General features: G+C 36.9%; 1 protein-coding gene across 1 annotated transcript in view; it reads left to right on the plus strand.

The window, feature by feature from the left end:
• The window catches only part of PTPRM (protein tyrosine phosphatase receptor type M), a 438,824-nt gene that overhangs the window by 217,945 nt on the left and 195,761 nt on the right, over positions 1-25,118 (plus strand). Inside the window, exons 8-11 of the mRNA XM_054284774.1 lie at positions 9,463-9,771; positions 12,839-12,948; positions 15,230-15,431; positions 18,958-19,060. Coding sequence (XP_054140749.1) covers positions 9,463-9,771; positions 12,839-12,948; positions 15,230-15,431; positions 18,958-19,060 — 724 coding nt within the window. The remainder of the gene's footprint in view (positions 1-9,462; positions 9,772-12,838; positions 12,949-15,229; positions 15,432-18,957; positions 19,061-25,118) is intronic.

A 25,118-nucleotide genomic window follows, 5' to 3' on the forward strand; every position in this document is an offset into this window, starting at 1 on the left:
ATGCATTTGAGAGTTATTTGTCAGAACTGATCTCACTGTACATCATTTGGTTAAGGTTCATTGCACATGTCAGATTAGAAAGGATGGTAAATACTCTTTTTAGATGAGTAACATTGATTGGTGGCATTTTCTCTTCTACGTAGATTTATATGACCATGTTGTCCTGGCATCAAGGCTCAATCTGGGTTCTGTTTTCAATCCCCAATTTAGCTACCACGCTGTACATAACAGCTCTGAAGTAATGTGATTTGTCAGTGGTGATAGGCCACAGTGATAACCAGAACACACTGCTACATCTTGTTCTGACTGATCTGTGAAACAGCATTACCCATTTATTCTTCTGTGCAACATAATAAACAGTCTCTGGGCTTCTACTTTCAGGGCAGGTATTGAACAGCTGAAAACTTCACTAATTTACACAATGGTTTATCTTTTCTCTGGTTGGCTTTAGGGGTAACTCAGGCAGCTGTACCATGAAATGTAAGGAGTTTGAGCTTGCTAATCTGTCACACAGCAGAGCAACAGTGTATGGCTTTGCCATTAATACTAGTCACACTCAGAAGGTGATTGGGGCACTGTAAAAAATACATGTACCTTATTAGCATATGGAGAGAATGGTTTAGCATCTTACAATGCCCTAGATGTATTCCAGCCATTTCTGGGAAAATGGGTTAGAAAAATTCTCCTGAATTCTTACCTCACAAAGATTGTTTATAATGTTTATAATGTTCTCCTGGGTTCCCATTTTTTGACCAGTGAGTAGAAAAGTGTGTGTTGCATTAATGTAATTTCCCCTGTTTACAGTGTGTGGTCAAATTGTGTCTGTTGTTCCCATGAATATGCTTAATTATGAGCCATCCACCTGCACCATTCCTTAATATATCTGAGAGTTTATGTATCGACCCATGAAAGCAGATGGTTTTACATTCACTGAACACAGTTCTGTGTTGTGATAAATGTGTGGAGGTGGCCACAAAAGCAATTCCTCAGGCCTTCAGCTGCCTTTGTGTTGCCTGCATCTTCTCCAATATGAACAGCATCTGACCTGCATTCTGTATAAATTGGTGTGGAAGTCTGTGCCAGCTTCTGAAAGGTGCCACAGGTGTGGAGGTGCATATCTGCCTCAATATGTCTGTGTTAGATCAGCAGATGATGATGTGCTGTGTTCAAAACAATGGAGAATCAATAGGAAAAGACAATAATGACACTGCAAAGCAGTCATGTGACAACTCAGTCAAAGGGTTAAGTTTAAATGCCTGTGATAGATTCAATCGAGAGGGACAGTGTGCACATCACAGCTCATTTGACCTCAGTTTTCCTCAAAAATCATTCTGATCCAGCACCTATCAAAGGTAGATCCACCAAAGGTACCTTCTACGAGAAATAGGCACTTTTTTTGCCATCTTACCGTGGTAATTCTTCTCAGAGTTATTTGTCACCACCTTTTAATTCTTGATTTACATATTCATGGCAGTTCCTGAGGTGAAGTTGGGATAAATTGTTACTGCCATGTGTGTGAAATGGAAAGTATATGTCTGCACTCTTTATTTTTCATTCCTCGGTTAGATGTGTGCTTTCTTCATGCAAAAGAAAGAATATCTTAGGAACACATGCTTGTCTGTCTTTCAAACTCTGTAGAATTAGCTTGTCATGAAATATAAAACTAATGTGTAGTTGTAAAAACCACTGCCAGCATTTTCCTCACTAGTGGCTGATGGCTAAGAAGATTTAGAAATGAAAGGGGTTATTATAAAGTGATTACTGAATAGCTAGGTATGTCATTTTAAACAAGCAACTAAAATCTGTGTTGCAGATTTGGAATGTAATCTTGTTTGTATCATTCATACTTAAAATCTGATTTTGATTGTGGAGGAGTAATCATGTAATGTAGGTAATTTGACAAAAATATATCAAATGATGGTTTTTTTCATACCTTATTTAAATGTATTAGAATTTAAATGATTTACCATTCAGAGTATACCTATAAAATGACAACATAAAGAAATATTAGATTCAATTTACATGGGTTCAGATTTAAATTTTACTATAAAGTGAACTGATCATATCAGCCTTCTCTAGAAAGAAAACACTGTATAGAAACCAACATTTCAAAATGTTATTACCTTTAAAAGTATGTAATAGATGTTTAAAAAGGTGTTATTGGTGATTAGACCAATATATTTTGCTACTGTGAATGTCAACCTGAAGACATAGGCCTCATAAAATATGTGTAGCCATGAACTGGAGAAGAGATAAAAAGTTAAGAAAATTTCTCATGCAAGATTTTATCACTCATTGATGTTTCTGTGTCAAATGCTTGTAATAATATATAACTAAAAGCTTAAATCAAATTCCTGATCTGGTTTCAAGGAACAGCTACACTTACTTTTTGTAAGCAGTGAGCTGATGCCCTAGATGCTTGCTAGAATTTATTCTCCACTAATCTTCTATAGTTGGCTAAAAATTATGGTTCACTCCCAACAATTCCTGTGTCTCAGCTTGTGTCTCATCTAGAAATAGCACAGAAAAAAATCTTAGTGTGATATGATGCTAGTATTTAGGATCCTTCCTGGTAAAAGTAGACCTCTACTATATCTCACATTTGAATTTGTGAAGTGAGTGAGGATTCAAGCTGGCTTACTATAAGAACATGGCCTATTCATTTTCTTGCTGTGAACTATGAGTATTTTACTGTTTTCTGAGCTCACACGTTTTGGAACTAACTTCTTTTGGCCACAAAGTACAGAGGAAAAAAAGCATGTTCTAGTGTTGTGTTATAATGGGTTAGAAATGAGAACTAGGATTGCTTGGCTTTTACTGATAACTGCAACCTTCAGCAGGCAATTCAATTTCTTCTGAGTCTGAGTTTCTTTGGATATAAACTGGGAGAACATGCTTTAGTCATGCCTGATACAGATACATAAGGTTTTCCTACATATTACTTAAAGTATATAATAAAATCAGTGGAAGCATCTGGTTCCATGCAGAAGAATGGTATTAGCTGTAATATTCTGGCAGCACAGCAGTTTGGGGGATGCTTTGGGAGATGTTGGCTTTTCTCATTCAGCTGGTGGACTGTTGGCATCTTGACCAGGAAATAGAGGCTGAGTATGGGCACACGTGCTCCAAATGTGAATCTTCCAGTTCTCAGATGATGGGAAGTGTTTTAGTCCAGAGAAAGAAAACTATCTGTGGTAGCAAGTGCACTGAGATATTTTTTTTTTACATCAGTCTAGTTCTTTTGATACCTTCTCTCTGACCATTGTGACACTGTGGATGCTGATCCTGAAAGTAAAGGTGCTGAGGGAAATGTGTGCAGGAGGGTTCCTGCTTCTCAGTGCTCTTAAGTCTGCAGAAGGATCCCCACAGGCTACTGCTCAAAGCTAGTACACTGACTTTAGAGTATGTACATCCTTCTGTTCATCGTCTTTCACTGGCATTGTGACTGTGGAAGACAAAAGAATATCATTGAGAGAATATAATCAAGAAAAAGAAAATCTTTCCATAAATAATACAATGGAAAAGCAGCCATTTTACCCAGAATTGGCAGAAACATTCCTAGTCTAGCTTTCAGCATATATTTTATATATATAAGAAAACCTGATTATTCCTTCCTCTGTGGCATTGCAGGTGACTACCATTTCAGTTTTGCTGTCTCATTGTTCTTTCTTTCATTAGTGCTGAAACTCTGCAGGTCTTGCATCCCAACATTTTTAAAGTGTCAGGGGCTGATAGAAGTGCTGCTTTTCTGCAGGAGGCATCTGGTTTTGCAGAAGTAGAAACATATTCTCTTGTAAATGTTATCAGTTAGTATTATGAAATATTGGTAAGAATTTTAAATACAATGGTTTGGAATCTTTCCAGGAGATGCTGGGTATCTTCTTTGGTCTTCTGCGTTTACCTGAATAACCTTAGTAACTGTTGCTATCAATGTTGGTGGCTGCTCCACGACAGGAAGTAGAGATATTTCATATGACACCAGTGTTTCACAAATTTGCAATTATTCTGTTCTGGTTTTTAACATTTTTGGCTGTTTCCTGAACATGCTGTGCTCTTAGATGAGTAAAATGACCAACCTCTAATTTGCAACTCTTAACTCAAAGGTTGTTTCTGGATCTTCAACAGTTTTGTGCACACTAGCAGCTTAGTCTTTGTTTTCATTTTTAAATAGTGGGACTAGGCAGTACAATCACACCACCATCATCATATTAGGATTTTGATTCTGTTTGTGAGTCATTTGTCCCTTTGTTTCTTTGTTTGCCCTCTCTTTGTTTGAATACTTTCTTTTATAACTCAAATAATGGACAGTATGAAAAATCATGTGGTTAAAGTGTTCTTTTTCTTTCTCTAATCCTAACTACAAAGCAGTTCTTTGTATTAACAAACCTGACTGAAATAAAAATGTGCTAAAAAACTGTGAAATTTCACCACCCAAAATCTTGCTCATTGTTTCTTTCGTCAACTGCATTCTGCAGTTTTTGGCAAACTGGAATTCAAAAAACCCTGATCTGTTATCAGATCAGATAAATCATGTGGCATTTGGAGCAAAGAGCTCTTTTTGAACTTCAATCTGTTGTTGAAGAACTCAGATGAAGAATAATAACGATGTAAAAATCACACCATGGCAGATGAATGATCTTTTACAGCACTGTCTTACCTCAAATTGTTAGTCGTGTGTAGATTCGATTTCAAATCAAATGAGGACAAGCCAAACAAGTAAATTATTTTACCTATATTCTTGTTTGGCATTTGCTGTAGATGTAGACAAACACAGAGATCTGTTTTCAAGAAACAGACCAAATGTTGGTACTTTGATAGCAGCTGGCTCACAAGCCATGTTTTCTGTTCCCCTGTAGGTGGTCTCCACCACTGTAACCTGCCCGTTCCTTGCAGGCATTCATGAAATTCTCTGTAACACCACCGGATACTGATGCTAGACTACTGTGGCTCCCACATTACTCAGAGGGAATTGATGTGAAAACATGTTAAGCAATTTGAACAAGACTGCTTAGGCAGTCTGTGAAGCCTTTACTTTTAATTAACATTAATTAACTATTATGTTTTTAAAAGCTGTTTTGTGGATAATATCTTAAATATTCCGTTCTCATCCTATATTTGTTTATTTTCCTGTTCTATCTATCCCATACTTCATGTGGAAGGACAGTAGAGTCTGATCTGAAATTTCAGTCCAGAGAGTTGTTGCATAGCTAAACTCCACTAATAGTTTGCCTCAACAAGAAATAAATTCCTAATTCCTATTGTTAGGTGCCTTTCAAATAGTATCTAACACAGATCAGATGTCTGCAGCTACTGAAGTGCCATGGAGTGGCAGAAAATCACCATTCCTTTCTTGTTCTTATCTCACTAGGTCTGTGCAGGCTGTGATGAAAAGACAAAACTTGCAGTCTTGAATTTTCATCTTAAACACAAGTTTTGATGATCAATGACAGGATGCTAAGAATACACCTAAATGTCTCTGTGATTCTGAAATTGAGTTTCTGAAAAAGCATTGTACTTGTGGTAAAAGGTAAAGAGTGAAGTTCCAGAGAAATGAGCTGTGAATTGCAGCTGCAGTGGAAATTGATCCTGTCTGTCAGCCTGTGCTCCATATTCTCAGGAAAACAGAGTGGAGCAGAGAAGGAGCCAAGATCACCGATTAAATGGGATGCTAAAGTGCCAGGGGCTAGAACCAGGCTTGCTGGTCCCTCAGGTCAGAGCTGCAACTGTCAGAATTCACTGCCTGATTCCCTGCTGAACCTGGCAGAAGGAGAGCAGTATGAAAAATGCTGCAGGCACCAGCGGGGGAATGGGGAAAGAAGTAGCTGGCTAAGCTTCAGGCTTGACAGGCAGTGTGCTCCTTTGGGAAGAAAACCTCTTCCCTTACGAATCAGGCAGCCTCATTTTCCCCATTTGCCTCATGATTTGTACCAGTAAAGCATAAGAAAATAGCTGGAGTACCGAGGAGCAGCAGAGGCTCGGTTCACTTAGAAAACTGCAGTGGGTGGAGAGATCTGGCTGTGTAACCTCTGCAGGTGGGCATTTGCCAAGTAAGGAGGAGGCAAAGGCTCAGCAAATAGCACTCATGCTATGAAGTACATATGTTGTATATAATACAGTTGATGTGGTTGTTGAACTCCTTATTCTTCTGCTCTGAAATGTGGGATTTCAGCTGTGATCAGCAGCACTGTTAAAGGACACTTTTCTGTAAAGCTATCATGTACTGTACCTGGTGCAAGGTAACAACAACAGACCATTGCTGGGATGACAGCCTTCCACTTCACAGGGATAATTAGTGCAAGCCTCATGAGCACAATGGCAGCATCCCTGAAGTATGCCTACTTCTTCACTTACAGCTGGGAACTCACCAACTTCACCAAAATTGGGAAAGTGATAAATCCTTCAGAAAATAAAATAAAATAAATGAAGTCATCATGCCCTAGTAATTAATTCAGCTTTCCCTTTTAAATCACAGTCATTAGCTGTCATTCTTTTAGTGCTGCTTAGCAGTTCCCTTTCCCCAAGTATCCTGTGTCCTTCCTGATGAAGAGCATATACCTTCCAGTACATTAGAAGTGATGTGCTGTGCTCTCAGACCCATATTATATTAAAGATAGGTAGGTAGGTAGGTAGATGGATGGATGGATGGATGGATAGACAGACAGATAGATAGATAGATAGATAGATAGATAGATAGATAGATAATCTTATTTTTTAGGGTGGTCAGGCATCAGAATAGGTTGCCGAGGGAGTGACAAGCTTTAGAGGTGCTTAAGAGGAATCTGGATCTAGCATTGGGTGTGGGGGTTTAGTGGTTTGTGGGTCACAGTGACAGTGCTGTATTGACAGCTGGACTTCATGATGTTAAAGATCTCTTCCAACCTTGATGATTCTGTGATTCTATTCTGTGAAATATTTCCTTTGTCATATACAGTGGTACCACCAGAGAAATTCAATTTATTTGCTAAATTGATGAAATAGAAACTTAGTTTTCTAGCTTTTGTTGCACTAACTGCTATTTTTCAGGGCTCTTTTGAGCCACATGGCTTTTTTAATCCCAAAATTCCATTGATACCTTATCCTTTTTTTTCTCCTAGTTAAAAGTAGGGCTGTTAAAGCACGCATTAACAACAGGGTTCATTAGGGCCCTGTTAGTTGCATAATCTCTGAAAGAATGTTAGGAAAAATATATATGAGCTGTGTACTTGTCTGATGCTATGGGTTATCAAGTCAGGAGCCAAAACAACCAGGGTATTGGCCTTGTCTGATGAGCTTTGTCCTTCAAATATCAAGGGAAGCTGTATTGTCTCTATCTTTTACGAACTCTTCTTTCCCTTGTCTCTTTTGTTGGAGGTGAAAATGTATCTGCCATTCTCATAGATTTAACTAGAGGGCTAACTTGTACTTTTTATTAAGGTAACATGACATAAGAATACCTTCCTCCTGGGCAGAAATCTTGGATAGGTTTTGATCCAGGTATTTTGTACAGCCACTCAGTTTCTCTTCTGAAATGCTATGAATTAGGTTTATATCTCTAATAAAATGATTTCTCAGCTCCCCTGTGAATTTTCTGATGTGCCCACTGTGGAACTAAGCAGGCTGTTCCATATTCTTGCAGCCAGGAGCTTTGTTCAGTTGTTTAATGTTGTATGTCAGGGTCACCTCAATTTTTTTTGGTTTTTATTTCTATTTAGCCCATTCAGATACAGTTACACAATACTTCTCAAATGTCCTTTGCTATTCATCATCTCACCTAAAACAAGAAATTCTTAGAAGCTGGAATGAAATTAAAAAACAAAACAGGAAAACTCATTTTCCATTAAGTATATGTCTTAATTACACAGAAGTAAATATTTAGGAAGTTACTGAGTCCAGTAACTTCCAGGCCTTGAGGTTTGCTTCATATTAATTTTAATGGTTGTAGCAGTAAAAATGTGGCAAAGCCTTCAGATGCCAGAATTCTTAGCTGGGATGCCTGAGCATGGAAGCAGATAAATGGCTCAATAGCAATTTATCCCTAGTGTGGACATTTTTACCTCTCAGTCAAGTCACTAGAAAGGAGACCAGAATTAGAATTTTGTTTGTTTTTCCATTTTTTCACCAATTGCCAAATATTCTATACTGATTATCAACATTGTTTGACAGTGAAAATTAATTAAAAAAATTAAAAAGCAGCTGGATGATTTAAAAGGGGGAAAAAATAACCTGCTTTGTAGATGTTAGAACAAGCAATTTCTTAACACCTTTTCTTCAAGGAGTTAAGATGAATAACATCTTTGAACAAATATTTCAAGCATGCAGGGATTATGTTAAAAAGTAAAAAGATGAAATCCTGTGTAAATTGTTTAGAACATTCCCAGTGAAGACATGTTGATTAATAAACATAAAAGGAGGAAGATGCATATTAATTTGTTTATGTATAAGAGTCTTCTAACTCATTAAAAGTCTTCTAAGTGTTTAACTAGTGAAGCAGTGGATAAAACCTGACATTGTCTTTAATCTTTTTGAGGACTCAAATATGAAAAACCCCAGATTATTGCTAAGTATGTATAATAGCTCTGTTAATGACAGTGTTTTGAAAATATGGGGGGGTATCAGCTCAGTGGCTCTGCTGTAATATGGTGGAAATTTTAATTCACTTTTCCATCTCAGTTGCTGTGACCAGTAGGATTGAAGAAAATTCAAGTTTATCAACCACAATCTTTGGTTCTTGTTTATATATTTTCATAGTTTTGATTGATGGCTCATTTTCCACTAGGAGATCTCTAGAAAGATATGCAGGAGAATATCTTGTTTATTTTGTATCTTTGCTAAACCACTATAACAAATTGAGGTATTTGCACTATTAACAGCTAATGTTTCTGTGGAAAAAACCCTGTGGTCTAGTTTAAAGAAATTGGAATATTAATTTACTGTCCTGGACAAATAGAGATTGAGTAATTCCATTCAGTCCAACTTAAAGACAAATGAATAAGAAATAGCTTAAAGAAGAGCCATCTAGCCTTTGTATAATCAGTCCTGCAAGAAAATCAACATATATTTGCAAGTTTACTCTGAAATGACATTTTCTTTTTAGATACTTGTTTTGTGCAGTTTCTTGCTCTAGAAGTGTTAATACAAATAACTTGTGCAAAGGAAATTGGACATGCTTACTTTTTGCAAGCAACAAATAGGTTAAAAAGTGTTATTCTAGCTGTATCATGCAATTTGATTTGAATCATAAGAACTTTTTAGTGTTTTCTTTGCTCTTTATTTTTCAGCAGACACTTCTCACTCATTTCTCCGTTTCCCCTGCTTTTTCAGAGGGGAGTAATATAATACTTCTATTATACTGTGATTCTGTACAGCAATGGATTTCTGTTTCTGCTTGTCTGACGTACTTTTAGAACTGTATGACTTATTTCTCATGTCACTATTCTAATATGAATAAGTGATCACAGCAGAATTATGTTGGTATTTTTGCAGATCCCATGCGTGGGCCCCGAAGACTGGAGGTTGTGGAGATCAAATCAAGGCAGATCACCATCTGCTGGGAGCCCTTTGGATATAATGTCACACGTTGCCATCGCTACAACCTCACAGTCCATTACCGCTACCAGGCTGGAGGACAGGAGCAAGTGAGAGAGGAGGTCAGCTGGGATACAGAAAGTTCCCATCCCCAGCACACAATTACCAACCTGTCACCATACACAAATGTCAGCATCAAATTAGTGCTGATGAATCCCGAAGGACGGAAAGAAAGCCAAGAACTTGTAGTGCAAACTGATGAAGATGGTGAGTTTTTGTATTTGTATATACATGGTCCATGACCTGATAGTATAAATTTTCTGTGTAAGTGCATGTTCTGCTTTCACTAAAATTTGTAACAGACTTTCCACCAACCTCACCAATTTTAGTAAAGCTCCATTATTAGAGTCATCTTCCACATAACCTGTTACATCCCACGATAGTTTAATAATTTCATCCTTAGATTTGTAGCTTCTGCTTGAACTGTCTTCTGACTCTCTGAAGTTCTGGTATGAGTTTGAAGAAATTCCACGTGATTGTTAACAGTATCCTCATGGAAGCTCCTCTACTGAGTGATGTGCTCTGCACCAAATATTTGTTCTTGACTTGCAGTTTCAATTTCTCTGTCTTTGGTTTTCTAACAACTAGGCATGGCTAGTTGCTAATTCAGACACTATATTCCATATACAGACATTGAAATATACATATATTCCCTTTCTTTTTAATAATTTGAAAATCCCATGGGGTTTTCAGATCTCTTTTAAAAAAAATATCTTTTCATTTTTAATAAAAATAATAAATAATAAGAAGTAATTAGCTAATGTCTTTTTAGACAGAGACAGCAGAATTGGGTAATGTGTCTCTGCAATGCTCTAATAATGCTGCATGAAAAGCTTATACCTTCCTCCCAGGTCTTCTGTGATATTATTTTGATTACACTGGCAGAGAGTTAACTGTAGCTCTGTTAGCTACAATACCAAAATGCGACTTCCTTGTTGAATTGGTCATGCACCAGGAATCAGTTTCACCTTTCCAGAATACTCTGTGCTGATATATAGGCCCTTACAAACATACCTTAGTTTTTTTGACCTTGGTTTTGGTTCTTTTAAATGCATACAGTTCAAAGGAACCCTGTCAAATGACTTGGCATTGCTTTTTATCACAGATCTGTCTGCTTTCCTTTTTTATTGTCTGATATCTGAACTGGAATGGATTTGTATTTTCTTCCTGATCAATGATAGATTTCCTTAAAACATGATGGAAGTATTTCTAGTAAAAACTTCAGCAGTGATGAGCTCCTTTTATAATAAATACTTGAAGTCTGTCATTTAAGCCTATTAAATTATTTAATACATGCTGTATTGGTTTTATGTAGTACTAATTTCTAATCAAAATATATGAGGGAATAAATTAAACAATTTAGGAATGTATAGTTACTAATGCAACATTTTCAGCAAAGCATAGCTAACAAAAAGAAATGTTTAATTAGAATTAATTGTGCTGTCATGCTCTAAATTTAATTCGGTTCAATTGTAGGATGACAACACTGAAGAGCTTAATGTTGTCTGGGATGTTTATGTGTTTTATCTAAAATTTCTTCTTCCTGTCTGGAACTTCATGTTATTTCAGGACCTATTAAAAACCAGTATCACTGTCTGAGAGAATACCTTGAAAAAAATTACAACTTTTTGGTGTAATGTACACATTCAGTGAGGTATATAAGTCTAAAAGTTAAACAACATACTGACCCAAATCATCATCCTAATTTTTCAAATCACACAATCTTCTTGGTTGCAAGGGACTTCCAGAGCTCATTTAGTCCAACCTTCTGCTCACAGAAGATAAGGTGATAGCAGATGTCTCAAGGCCTTGTACAGTTGAGTTTGAGTGCATCTCTAGGTGACCTCTGGCAGTGTTTGAACCCGCCCTGTATGGCACAGCTGCTCAGGGTTCATGACCTCAGATAATGTGAGGTTATCACAGTGCTTCCAGCTTATTTACACTATATTTAATTCCTCATCCTTTACACATAAATAATTGATCACATTATTCCAAAGGACTTTTGCCAGTTCTCCCACTTGAAAACCAGGTTTAGTGCCCAGAATTGAGGTTGCCCGAAAGGGGTCATTGTACTGGTGCACACAGGACTGGTAAGCCAGTTCAGAACCTGTGTCCTTGGAGCTTCCACTTGGTAGAGCAAGGAACTCTCTGGAGAGCTATGGAGAGGTGATCAAAAAGCCTTAAACCTTGTAAACTCCCACAGCAACAGCATGGAACAGTAGGAAGTTCTGTAACAGAAATACAGAGGAGGTTCTGTACCAGAAGTGCCAACAGGAAGGAGTCACCAAATGTCTTGATTGAAGATTTTTCTGTTCCTTAACCATTTGAGTAAATCTTAGGAAGCGTCTGAGAAATTATTTCACTGCAGCAAGTGGCTTCCACCTTCTGGCAAGCAGAAAATGTTATGTGAATCTTTCTATTGGATTTTCACATGGAGTTTGTGTTGAAGTGCTAACTCCATAATGCCTGTTGCTTCACAACAGTCCTGTGTGCATTTTTCAGGACTTTTTTCTTTTTTGCATTACTTTACCAGTGTTGTTAAAAAACAAAATCACAGCTGTACATCTCCTTGCTGTTTACACATCTCCTCTAAAAGTTGCATTGTCTTGTGGATAAGGCAACAATTGCAGAACAAATGGGAAACACAAGTAGATACCTGAGAGCAGTTTGCACACCTTCCGACATCCCTGACTCTTCACAGGTCTTTTCTCCCACATTAAGAGACTTTAGGAAAAATTTGTTATGTCAGATTTTTACTTTGACTATTTCATATTTTTCTTATGTCCATCATCCTGTAGGTTTTCAGGCCTACTGTCAGTGAGCATTGCTGTTAAATGCAATATGTGACTCATCTTTCCTATATAACTTTTCTGTGAAACTATACCTTTTATTCAATGCTTGTCCATTTTCATATATAAATGTTTAATGTTTTCTATTTCGAGAACACTTGATAAGTAGATTTTACTTGTTTACTTGTGTTTATGTGTGTATATTTTACCTTATAAAAAGTTGATTTGTTCTATTTTTTAATTATCAGTCAGGTTTTGCAGGAAATGTGTGATGCTCAATAATTTTTTCTTACACTGAAGGTGACACATAATGGCACTGTCTTGTTAAATAAATCATTCTTCTCCTGAGCTACCCTGGCCTTTGCTTCAGTCTTTGGGGAAATTATGGTGGGATGGTTTTTATGCCTCAGCAGTACAAATATTTAAACAGAGCATATCCTTCTGAGATTTTTCTTAAAACCACTTCTTTTATTTTAATCTGTCAGTCCCGAGTGCTGTGCCGCTTGAATCCATTCAAGGGAGTACCTTTGAAGAGAAGATTTTTCTTCAGTGGAGGGAGCCAGCGCAAACATATGGTGTGATTACTTTGTATGAGGTATCTAGAAATTTGCCACATTTCATGTATAGTTTTGATTTTCCAAAATGCATAATCATAAAAAAATCAATGTGTTTTTACAGTTTGTGTAAAATTAACTTAGTTTTAAAAACATTAGCCATTGAAAACGAAATACGATGTAGGAGTGAATTACACAGGACTCAGCATGTCCTCTAGTTACCAACTTTAAGAACCTGCTGTATCTAGAACCATGATATAGCATTCTATCTAGTCTAGATCAAATATTTAGAAGATTGAAAGACAGATCTTAGCAAATTCCTTAAAAAATTAGAGACATAAGACAATGGTTACAGTCAATGTCACATTTAGATAAGCCTCATTATAGGAAGCCTATTTTAATAGAAACAAGCAGGCATAATTTTTTAAAATCTAGCTTTTTTAACATGCAAATTCAACAAAATTGTATGTTGTTAGATGTTTAAAAATTACTTCTTTTTCTCATGTGAAAGCTCTGCCTGAATACCTCTTAGAAAAATTGACAAAAGACTGCACAGATTAAGCTGTCAGACAATAATCACTGTTAAGCTTCTTACCTGACCTTACTACGAAATTGGTATTGAAATGCTTTGTTTAAAAAAACCCACCTAAATACACTGTAAAAGAAAAGTTAAATTGAATGGTAACCTATTGATACTGTTTTGAAAACTACATTATTGTAAGAGGATGAAATGTTATGAAAAAGTATGAATTGATTTTTTGTAAAGCTAACAACTTTCTAGCTACCACGACAGTTGCCTGTGTTCAGGGATCAGAATGTTTTAATTAAGTGTTAATGTCGTTACTGTTGCTAGATTTATGTGCATAGAACCACACAATGGTGGATCTGGTTTCTACTTTGGAGCATGCCTGCATGCCTGACTCCTCTGCTGAGTATACACCCACTGTATGCAGGCAGTTCATCCTGAAGTGTGCACACATGCATGACTCCTTCAGCTGTTTTGAGATAGAGGGATTCATGTGAGCAATATGTTAACCTTAATTTCTTTACTGATAAAAGTTCAGACAGTTGGTGGTTTAATCTTCTGTCATCTGATAGAATTAGAAGGGTTAGTTGGGTGCTTTTTAAGGTACTTTGAGTTCAGTTTATGATTGAGGATTTGTAGAGGATATGCCTGTATCTACTGTAATAAGGTCAGGGTTTATCTGAATACTGTGAAAGTTTTTATTACTAATTTTCAGCACTTCATTGATGTTATATTAGATGGCTCATATAAAAATCAATTTTCATTAGGTCAGAGGTTTTAGGAAATCTCAAGTGTTTAAGGTGTGTAACATTGACACTTGGATGTGTCTATGTACTGTATTATGGGTCCTCTTAATTAAAATTATATTGAATAAGTTTAGCAAAAAGAATGTTAATTATCACTTTTATATAATAAGGGTTTTGGAATTACTCGCAGGAAAATGAAACTTTAAAAGCAAAAAGGAGGGGTGAATAATTTTTACTTTTCTATTTTTTTAATAGCTTTCATATTTTTAAATGGCTTTCATATTTTTAAATTCTCATTACAGTGCATAGAAATCAGTAATTAATAGAAGAAGTCTGGATCAAGTTTTACTGTGAACTTACATTAACATTTCTAATGAAAACTAAAAATACTGTTTGAATCAAAGAAGGAACTGAGGATACAATATACATTGCATATATTACTTAACACTTATCTTTTTTTCCCTCCAAATGAGTATCTGACCTAGGTACAATATAATAACCTGAAAAAATCCAAATTAGCAATTGTAATAGCTAAGCTTCAGACTGAAATAGAAGCTTTGCCCAATTTCTGTGAAAATTTGCCTTAAGCTGCCCTTACTATCTTTTACAGATAACCTCATTCAGGGCAAAGGGTAATTATAGTAAAGTCAGATGGGAAAGGGGGGCTGCACTCCCTCTTGGTCCCTCAGTTTTTACCTGTTTGTATTGGTTTTGTTACTGGTGCTGATCAAAACCAACATTAAGATGAATTCAAAATGTGACACTGTTCAAGGCAGCATCTTGAAGGAATTAACGTAAGCCTGAACTCATCCTTTAGAGTTGTAATCTAGCTGCCTCTAAGTCTCTGTATCTCTAAAAGTAATAACTCATACAAGTTACAACTCAGTTCCTGTGCCCCTTCCTGGGATTTGGGATTTGAAGAGTATAAGAGAGTAAGATAGCTTATCATAAAATGTCTGACAGCGCATACATCAGAAGGGTTTACTGGATAAAGATGCAATCTCTGTCCATCTGCTGAAGGCAGTTTATAACTTTCTTATTCTTTTGCAGATCACCTACAAGGCAGTCAGTTCCTTTGACCCAGAAATAGATTTATCCAATCAAAGTGGACGAGTCTCAAAGCTAGGAAATGAAACGCACTACCTGTTTTTCGGACTGTATCCTGGCACTACCTACTCTTTCACCATCAGAGCCAGCACAGCTAAAGGCTTTGGACCTCCAATAACAAATCAGTTCACGACTAAAATATCAGGTACTTGATCAAAGAGTATTATTTCCTTATGATAATGCGTTAGGTGATTCTTCTGTTGTTTAGTTCTTTAGAATTTAACAAGCAGCAAATGGAAAAAGGGAAGAACACGTTCATACCTGAAGATGTCAAAGTGACATGTATTACCATGCCTGAAGAATTTCCAAGTGCTTAAATATTAGCTAGTATTTTGAAATTCCTGTCCTCAACTGTAACATATCACTCAAGAAACCCCTGCGAATTATGTGTTTGCAGCCAGTGCCAGCTGCAGTTGCAACATTTAGCATAGGGTTTTTTTGGGCCTGAAGATGAGGGTTTCATTCAGAGCTTAGTCAGCCTTGACATGATTCTAAATTAGAACAGTAACAGTGCTGGAAAATCTCCTTAATGAGCCATGAACAGTCGAGAGTAGGGCAGAGATGCTGTACATCTAGAGCTCACTTCGGAACTGTAGTTAACTGCCAGGCTGCCTGTGTTCTAACAGGCATGGGGACTGAAGTGGATACGAAAATGTATTAGACAAGAACATCAGGACTGGTGGTTTTCAAATAACAGCAGCATGACTCTGTCACTTCTGCAGATCCTTGACCAATATGTCAAGCCCTCCCTTGAGGCAGAGGAGCACTTCATTGAGGACATGGAATATTATTGCATCCTCCAAAATGCTTATGTAATTCATGACAAAATGTTTTGCAAAGTTATGGTTGAAATCCCTTTATTCTTCACTTCTCTACGGTCTGCTTCAGAATTAAACTGGCAGTTCAATAATAAACTGGCCCCTTGATAATATTTATAGAAAATTGCCCTACCTATTTGTGGTCAGCTGGGCTTTCCAGAAAGCATTTGGGTACAAAATCTTCTTTTACTCTCATTCTGTGTACTTCTCCTTCATCCCTCATTTTCTGTCCTCACTGGAATGAAAAAACTGACAAGTTTTTATCAGAAATAGAATGATTTCTCCTATCTTATTATAGGAGAGGACAGTTAATTCTAGGTGGAAGTTATTGCCAATGCAGCTGTTTGTAGAGAAACAGAAATGTTGTTAATTTTCAAGTTACACACATTAACTCTGTATGGAACATGAAAGCAACACTGATCAGTAAAGATGGAGTTTGTTTTCCATCCCCTTTCCTATACCAAGCAGAAATTTTCTCTGCCAAAAATCAATTTCTGACACAGCAGAAATGAGTTTTTAATGAGTTTGGATGATGAGAACATCCCTTATTAGAATGAGGAACGGAGACTACTGAGTATGGATGAGAATCTGGACATTTGGGAAGAGTACTAGATCTTAAATTGTTGTTTTCTAAAATTGTATGCCGTCAAAAGAAATTCACTAGTGGGAACAGGCATTGCAGGAGTGCTTGAGGGTGAAGCAAACCTCCAAATCTCCATGTGCAAACTGTCTTGTCTGCACCCCACTCTCTCATTGCTTCCTCAGTTCCTGTACTAACAGGAAGTGTTTATGTCTTGCCGATAAGTAATTAAAACCAATCTCTGAATTTAAAATAGAAACAGAATGTGTGTATTTTTTAATAAAATGTATAAGTCCTGACTAGCATTATAGCTGTTGAATATGGAACCCTCTTTGCAGTGCTATTGGCTGTGATCTCATTGTCTCACTGCAAAGCTTTGAGGCTCTTTAATGTGGCCAGTGATCTCCATTTTGGACAGATGTGAAACAGAACTTCTGAAATAGTTACTGTGTTTTATTTTACTGTTACATTAATATTTGAATATTTCCTGTTTTCTCTGTTTATTAGTAAGTTCCTTCTTTTCATGTAGGCAGTGTGGAGGAGGAGGAGTCCTAAAGTAGACAGGGAAAAAGGGAGAAGAGGAAAAGTAGCCAGGACTAAAAGGTTATGACTGGGAGAACCACAACTCATTCTGGGACAGGAAGACAGTCTTGCTCTTTATAGGGACACTAAAATTAGTAAAGAGAGCAAATAGGGACTTAGGACTCATAAATTAGGAAAATCAAAAGACTTACTAGGATGTGGGCAGTAGAACAAGGACACAAAGTAGTCAAAAAATTTTCAGGGTTTATACAGCTTTTGGGGATACAGTTCCTGTCAATTCTTGTTTTCAGGATGGTCAGGTTGGGAATGGGACATTATATGAACAAGTTCTGGATATTCAAAATTGCAGAGTGTGCCTGAACCTTCATAGTGTTTGATAGTGTGACTTAAGTGGTACCCAAATTACTTAAAATGATTAGTCTTAATGTTTGTGCCTTATATCGAGCATTGTAAACAGAATAAAACCTTCTCAGCATAAAAGGAGGTTTTTGAAGATTAATTTTTTTTTATTTGTGAAACATTTCAAAACTGGTGAATAGGAATGCAAAGCAATGAAGATTTTAATGTTTTCACAGCAGTCTGAGGAATTGTGGAGCACAGAGCAATTCTTAACACAGTCCTTACTTGGATATGTAGAGCCCTGTGGATAAAGAGAGAGAAATTCATTTACCTTTCAAGTAGATGCAGATAGTACTGGAAAAATGAAAATTTTTGGAAAATACACTGGAAAATAATTTCCTAGAGGTTGATACTGTTTGCATGTGGAGCATAATACACTCTATTGATATGGTACACACAAAGTATCCAATAAGAGGAAAACAGAATGAGTTGAGAAGAACTAAATGAATCTTTGGAAGAATCTTCTAAGGGAGAAGTCTTCTTCCCACCAAACATGTTTCGCCTTTCAAGTGGGAATTAGTTTAGGGAAGTTAATTGCCCTGCATTATTCCTGCAGTCAGAGGAGACCATTGGAATGACCACTTTTTGCTTCTCTAGCCTTTAGATCTGTTAATTGTGCATCACCATTAACAAGTGAACAATAAAGATACAGCAGCCTGTCAAATAACCAATTAACTGAGTAGCCTTCCCTCCAATGTAATGATACAAATGTGAGTAGATGATAGCAGTGAAGAAAGAAGCAACAGTAGAAGGCAGTAACTGAGGCATTATTTGTTTTAATCACAACTGTAAATCTTTATTGAAGACAGTTTGCAAAAGTGCTGAGTGGGGCTTCAGACTAAGATAAACTTTTGTCTTGGTGGACAATAGACCCAAGACAGTTATAGCACTACTTAAAATTCCAGGAAAAACAAATTATGAGAGTACATCCTGATACAGCTGTCATACTGAGAAAGCTGGGCTCAATTTCAAAAGCAATAGTCACTTCAGCATGCACATTTGCAGATGCTGTTCTTAAGATAACTTTTCATTTCCAAGTCATGGATTCTCAATAGTTTCTGCAAACTAACTCCCACTGGTATCTGTTTCCTGTCTTGAAACTGGGAGTGAGCTGGTATTTCTTTATTTGGGATTTGTTGGGGTTTATTTTCCTGCAGTTATTTAACAGTTGTCTCACACTTGCATTGTAAAAGAAAGCATCTTAGACTTGTAGTAGAGTCTTAGTATTTGAAGAAGCCTTTAAAATTGCATATTCAAATAAAGATAAAGCTCTTGAAAGAAGAAATACAGGAATAATGATTTTATTTGCCTCTTTTCTTTTCTTATTCTAGCACCCTCTATGCCACCGTATGAACTTGAAACACCTTTGAATCAAACTGACAGCACTGTGACAGTCTTGCTGAAACCTGCACAGAGCAGAGGCGCTCCTGTCAGGTACTGGGGGAGAAATTCTTTATGAAATTAAAAGCCAAATTGATTGATTTCTTGAACATATTTTCTGAGGATTTTCTGCACAGCAATCAGTGTCTAAATTCATGTCTGTATTAGCTCTAATTAAATTAAATAACTGAAGAAAATGAAAGTGCTTTGATGTTGAGTGTTCATGTATTGTTTAAAGGATTTGATCCAGATGCAAGTGGCTTGTTCTTTGAAGATAAGGAACAAAGCCATAGTTCTGTTGTGTGGGTGGCTTCTTTAAGGTAATTGCTTACTGCAGTGTTATAAGTTCAAGGGCACATCACATTTTTTATGCTGAGCTACTGTCTTTAATATTCAGTCTTTCTGTTTACTTCACAGATTTAAGGTAGTGAACTCTTAGTAAGTTAGCCAATTTAAGCAGTGTGTACCAGTATGTACTGTAACATTCATAAAGTATTTACATTATTTGACCATGATAGCAGAAATAATTTAAACAAGCAACCTTTAAAACCAGTATCTTGGATTCTTCAGTGTTTTATAGTATCCGTTAATGAATTTCCAATTTTCAGAGGTTTATCTCCCTGCCAGATACACGGTACTGTGTAAGTTCTTTATGATTAGAATAAAGGATGCCTGATTTTCAGTGAGGAAGACAGACAAATTGTTAGATTATTTTAAATAAGAACCAGTAATGAGCTCAATACTCTGAATAAACAAAAACAAAGATGAGAAAGAGATTTTTCACAGCTATAGGATGTTTTTCCTTTTGGCTAATTGTGTATCTTCCTTAATTCTTTCATTACTGTAGGAAGTGTTTCCATCTATACTGAGTGACTATCATGTATTTTCATACTGATGCTGAAGTTTTTGATAATTTCTGTTCATCTGGGAAATACAGATCTGGTGTGCTCGTATATGCATGAATGAAAACAGATGGTCTTTGGGTTTCTTCAGAATATTTGTACAATTCACATAATTAGGAATTTTTACTATTAGTTATATGTATTATATGTACATAGGTCTGCATTTTGGAAATGCTATCTAGTTTTTCATTCAGACACCTTTTTAAAAATGAAGTGTAGCAGAAGTCTGAACCACCTGAGAGAAAAAGCAGCAAATATTAGAGCATGTTTAATGAAACTGATTTAGCAGGTTAGATCAGAAACAGAATTATTTGATATTTGTCTGTCTCACAAAACTCTAGTGTAGTCCTTCTGAATTCAAGCATCCGGATGAAAATGATACAAGTTGGGAATCATTGTTTAAACATGACCGTACTAGGCTATTAATAAAAAAATGGTTTCATTCTTTTTATCTACATCGTGAACGAAAGATGATTGGCTCCTATAGCAGCAGTGACATAACAGAAACTTCACTGACAATAGAAAGGAGCTCATTAGGAGATGAAAGTGTGCTAAATATGTGGATGAGTGGTTAGGGAAATAGGAGGAGAGATTTAAAGTGACATGAAGCTATAGAACTGACAGATGAACACACAGCAGCAAATTTACTGAGGTCCTTTGCAACAGGTCTTAAAATAAAATGAAGGCTGACTGCAGACTTAGCGTGTAAATGCTGAGTGAAGCAGAGTGAAAATGAAAGTTAGAATTTCTTAATACTTCTAACATTTTATAGTACATTCCACTCCCAAGCGCACTGCTTGCAAAACACATTCTGCATATGGATTTTATCATCTTAATCTGTATTCATTGGGTGTTGAAAGTTTAGTCATACTTCATTTATCCACACCACTAGGCAAGATGCCTTCTGTATTGATTCTGCTACAGCTACCAGCTTGGTTAATGCAGATATCTGAAACTGCTCTAAACTTTCAGTGTAAAAGACTGTTGTAACTTTATTGATCAACACATCAACCATGACACATAAAATTCTTCAATTCCTGAGATGGAAAAGGAGAGCACAAATTTCTGCTATTCACATCAACAAAGCTGATACTTGAGGTCATTCTGAAGTCCAGCTTTTTTTCTGTGATTAAATTTTTTTTTGTCTTATTAAATAAGAAAAATCCTGATATTTTATGCCACTTAGAAGCTGCACACAACCAGCACACCATCAAAGGAGAGAAGGTGCAATGCTGATTGCTTACGTGTTGATTCACAAAAACAGACTTTATAGAAATGCTCAGAAAGCTCTGTTTATAATGATTAAGGACGCAATAATCATGAAGGCCAAATTGCATTGCAGGTTGTTTTAGAATAGGACTGGACATGATTGAAATGTATTTTGTCAGATTTTTAATATAGCAAATACTGCTTGCTTTGTCTCCAGTTGCAGGTCCAGCATGTTTTATGGTTGTTGCTGTCTTTGTTTCAAGGAGATTATTTTGGAATTATATATGTTTAAAGCAGTAATGCGTTCAGTAATGATGAATGCATGTACTTCTTTAACAGCTGGCTAAGCTATTTTGACTTTTGGAATGATTGTAATTTGCAAGGCTTAAATGAAACAAAAATGTTTAATTTAAGATGATCCCTTTGTGGAAATTGTGTAATATATGTCTTATTGAAGATACTCTCTTTTTTCAGATATTTGAATTTAAGAGTCCGTAAAGTTTTGAAGAATTTTCATAAAAAGCATACAAATGCAAATATATTTTCTACGAGGGGTCTTCAACATCTGTTGGGGGGGGGCTCACTCTTCCAAGGCAATACCATTTGTATATTTTACTTCTCCAGGGCAAGTTAGCCTAAAGTTTAGAAGACTCTGGGGTCAAATTTTCTGCAAATGTGTAAATTGGTCAATGCCATATACTCAACCAAGGAATGCTAATTTATTGCAAATATCTGGCTCATACACAGGAATGGTAACTGTAATGCTCAGTTACTGTGTGCATTTACTGCAATTTATACGTTCATCTGTGTTAGAAAGAACTTTAGATTGTTTGTCACATTGCATTATGAAAGGTTCTTGTGACCTCCTGTGAAAAAAGTTGTCTTGCAAGGTTTTAGCTTCAGCAGGAGAATGAAGTTTTCTTAGTTGCACCTATTTCTATTCAGTCTTGCCATGATAAAGGTCAAGTGTTTCCACTCCTTTTATCTGTTTACATAAGCAGCAAAATGTTGTCCCCATACCACCCACTTCTTCCTATTCTGTGCCACATCCTCAAAAAGCTTTAATAGTAAACATCCCAAAGATTTTGGCTCAGATAACACTGGAACTACCTGGTGATAGCAACTCTTTATGAGGAGCAGACTCGGGAAAGAGCAAAATAGATAAGAAAGGCAAGACCATCCAGGCCCTACTTTGCCTCATGATCTGTTTTTCATACTACATTATTACAGAGTTTGGCTCAGCTGGATTTGCCCCATTAAATTCTTCAGGCCAGTTAATGGCCCATTCAGCCAACCTTTCTACTCTTACAGAGACCACAGACATTTGGTACTTTTCTATTCCAGTCTGAAATGAAATGTGTCAGCTAGCAGATTCCTGTGGATGCAATACTTGGCATTTGGGACGCCAAAGTCCTTCCTGCTCTGTGTGCTCTGAGTACGTGGGGTCAGTCCAGCAGCATCTGGGGCTGCAAAGCCCAGACAGGATGAGAGGGAGAGAATTGTAGCAATTGTCAGGTAGTATAATTTAAAAGTATCTTAAAGAAAACCTGCAGAAGGAAGCAAATAAACTTTGAATTATGTGAGTTGAAAGCTAAGCGTTCTAGAGTGAATGCCATCTGTATACTCTCCATGTATGCCCTTTATCACCTGTGTGCCCAGCTTCTTCCAAGTGCATAAATAAGAACTCTACTGGGAAAATAAAGCAAACATCTCTACTTGAAGTGCTTAATTTTGAAAAATACTTTTAATCTCTCTACCTTGAAGAAGTAGCATTTATTACACTTCAAAAGGCCATAATAAGATAATAAGTATTTTGCAGTACAACTGGAAACTACCGTAGAAATTTCAAACTACATGTTATCAAAAGCGATAAGCACTCCTTCCTACTACCTCTACAGAGGGACACATGAGATTGCCTAAATTTCACAAAAATGTACATTTCTCATTTTTTTTCCCAGACCTTTAAAGGCATCATGTAAATACTTGGTTCATTGTCACAGCTGGAATGAAGGTGATCTGCACATGGTCCCTGGCATAGGAACAGCATGGTTCACAGAAAATTGAAATGGTGTAAAGAAACCTTTGTCAGCCCAAGTTCAAGGAGTACCTAATTCTGTATGTGGCTTAGCCAGTTCAACAGCACTCAGAGTGTAATAATTTTTAAATGAATGACAGAGGACACCCAGCTCCTCCCCACTGACAGTAGAAGGATGGAGTGATTTAATCTGAGGGGGTCACCTTATACACAAAGACTCGTAGGTAAAGCAGCACTTCCCCACGGAAGCGCCTTGTGCTACACGTGTAGCAGAGGTCATAGTTGCCTTCCCATGCCTGCCACACACATTACAGGGTAGGAGGATTTGTCTTAGGGCCTCATCTCTTTTCTTCAGCATGACTGGTGCTGTGAGGATCAGCATTCCATAAAGTCTCTGCTCTGTCACTGTGTCCACTCCCTTCCTCGTAGGCTGGCAGCAGGCCTTGGCACTCTTGTGCCACATAAGTTAGGTCATGCAGCACTGTCCATCCACTTCCATATGAAGAAATGGGGTCATTTGAATCCTGAGAGAGCTTTTTCAGGATTCTCCAATCTGAGAGCCTTCCCAAAAAGCCACTGCCTACCTTTATTCTTGAAATGTCGTAGCTTTACAAAAGTCACTCACTTAGTCAGGAGATCAGCAGATTTTATTGTTTCACTGGCAATCAAGAAATAACAAAAACCCCAAAACCTAGGAAGCTAGACAGGCTGTTTGGAAACACATGCAGATATCATTGAAACTCAGAAAGCAGCAGGGTTTCAAACACTCTGAATACCAAAGTTTCAGGATATTTTCCATTACTGTGAAAAGTCCATGAGACTCTTGCATTATTCTTGTGAGTATGTTGTAGCCACAGGCCTGGGCCTCAAATCTACTTTTCAAAGTTCCTGTCTGAGTTTCTATGTTACATAGTAAGAGTGCAGCATTAGTTACTGTGCATGAATTATGAAGGCAGACATCATGAGTATAATTATAAATGCAGGGTATGTGATCAAATGAGTTTTGAAATGGGAGAATGCTGATTGGCACAGTAAGAGATTTTAGTGTTCTGTGCAGACAAAAAGCATGGCAACAGCGCATGCCAATAAAGACATTTCAATATCTGCATTATTAGCTATGTCTTCTCACAATTCTTGCCTTGCGCATTATGTAATGCTAGCATGTTTTTGTAATTTCCTTCTATTCCCAGTGGCATTACGTGGTAACGCAGTAACGAGAAAAAAGAAAATCCCATGTAGACACAGCTGAGGAGAGAAGTAGAACTGTACATTAATCAGCAGAATTTGGAAAGCTTCTCAATAAAATGAAACGTGAACTCTGCCCTTTCAAGAGCTCACAGATAAAACAGTCTGGATATTAGGTGTATTTATGATAAAGAAATGGGCATGTTGAAATAATGTAGCTGTATGTGTTTAAGTAGCATTACTAATTCACTAATATTCTGGAATGCCATGTTCACAAGACAGCCTTTCAAATTACTTGAGACTACAGGATCTAAAGAGCATGAAGGAACTCTTTAATTTGCTTGCTACAAGCAGCCTTTCTATTGCTTAAGGGTCTGTAAACATAAAGGCCTGAATTGTGTGCTGTAGGGTCAGCTCTTTCCAAATCATAGTTTTACAACCTGTAAGGCAGCCAGTAAAGTTGTTTGAGGATGTCTGTGGTAGAGAAGGGATTGGGTTTTATTAATGCCCATAATTGTCACTTCTTTATAGCAACAAGTATAATTATTTACAGCAGAAGGGTCAATTTCTGTTTCGTTGAGGCAACAGTGCAGTAATTGCTTATGCTATGAAGATGCTGTAATTCTTTTTTCTTATGCAGTAGAACTTGTCCTTGGATTTTTTTACTGTGACTTGAACTAGAATTTATGGTACCTGTTGCCTGGACATGCGTGGTGCAGCTTCACATGTCCTGTTAGCTTGTTCAGAAATTTCCATGGTCCTTTTCTCACATAGTCCCTGG

This window comes from Melozone crissalis, unplaced genomic scaffold (assembly GCF_028551555.1).
Source record: "Melozone crissalis strain CALT ecotype California unplaced genomic scaffold, PUWL_Pcris_2 ptg000042l_1, whole genome shotgun sequence".
NCBI classification, from domain to species: domain Eukaryota; kingdom Metazoa; phylum Chordata; class Aves; order Passeriformes; family Passerellidae; genus Melozone; species Melozone crissalis.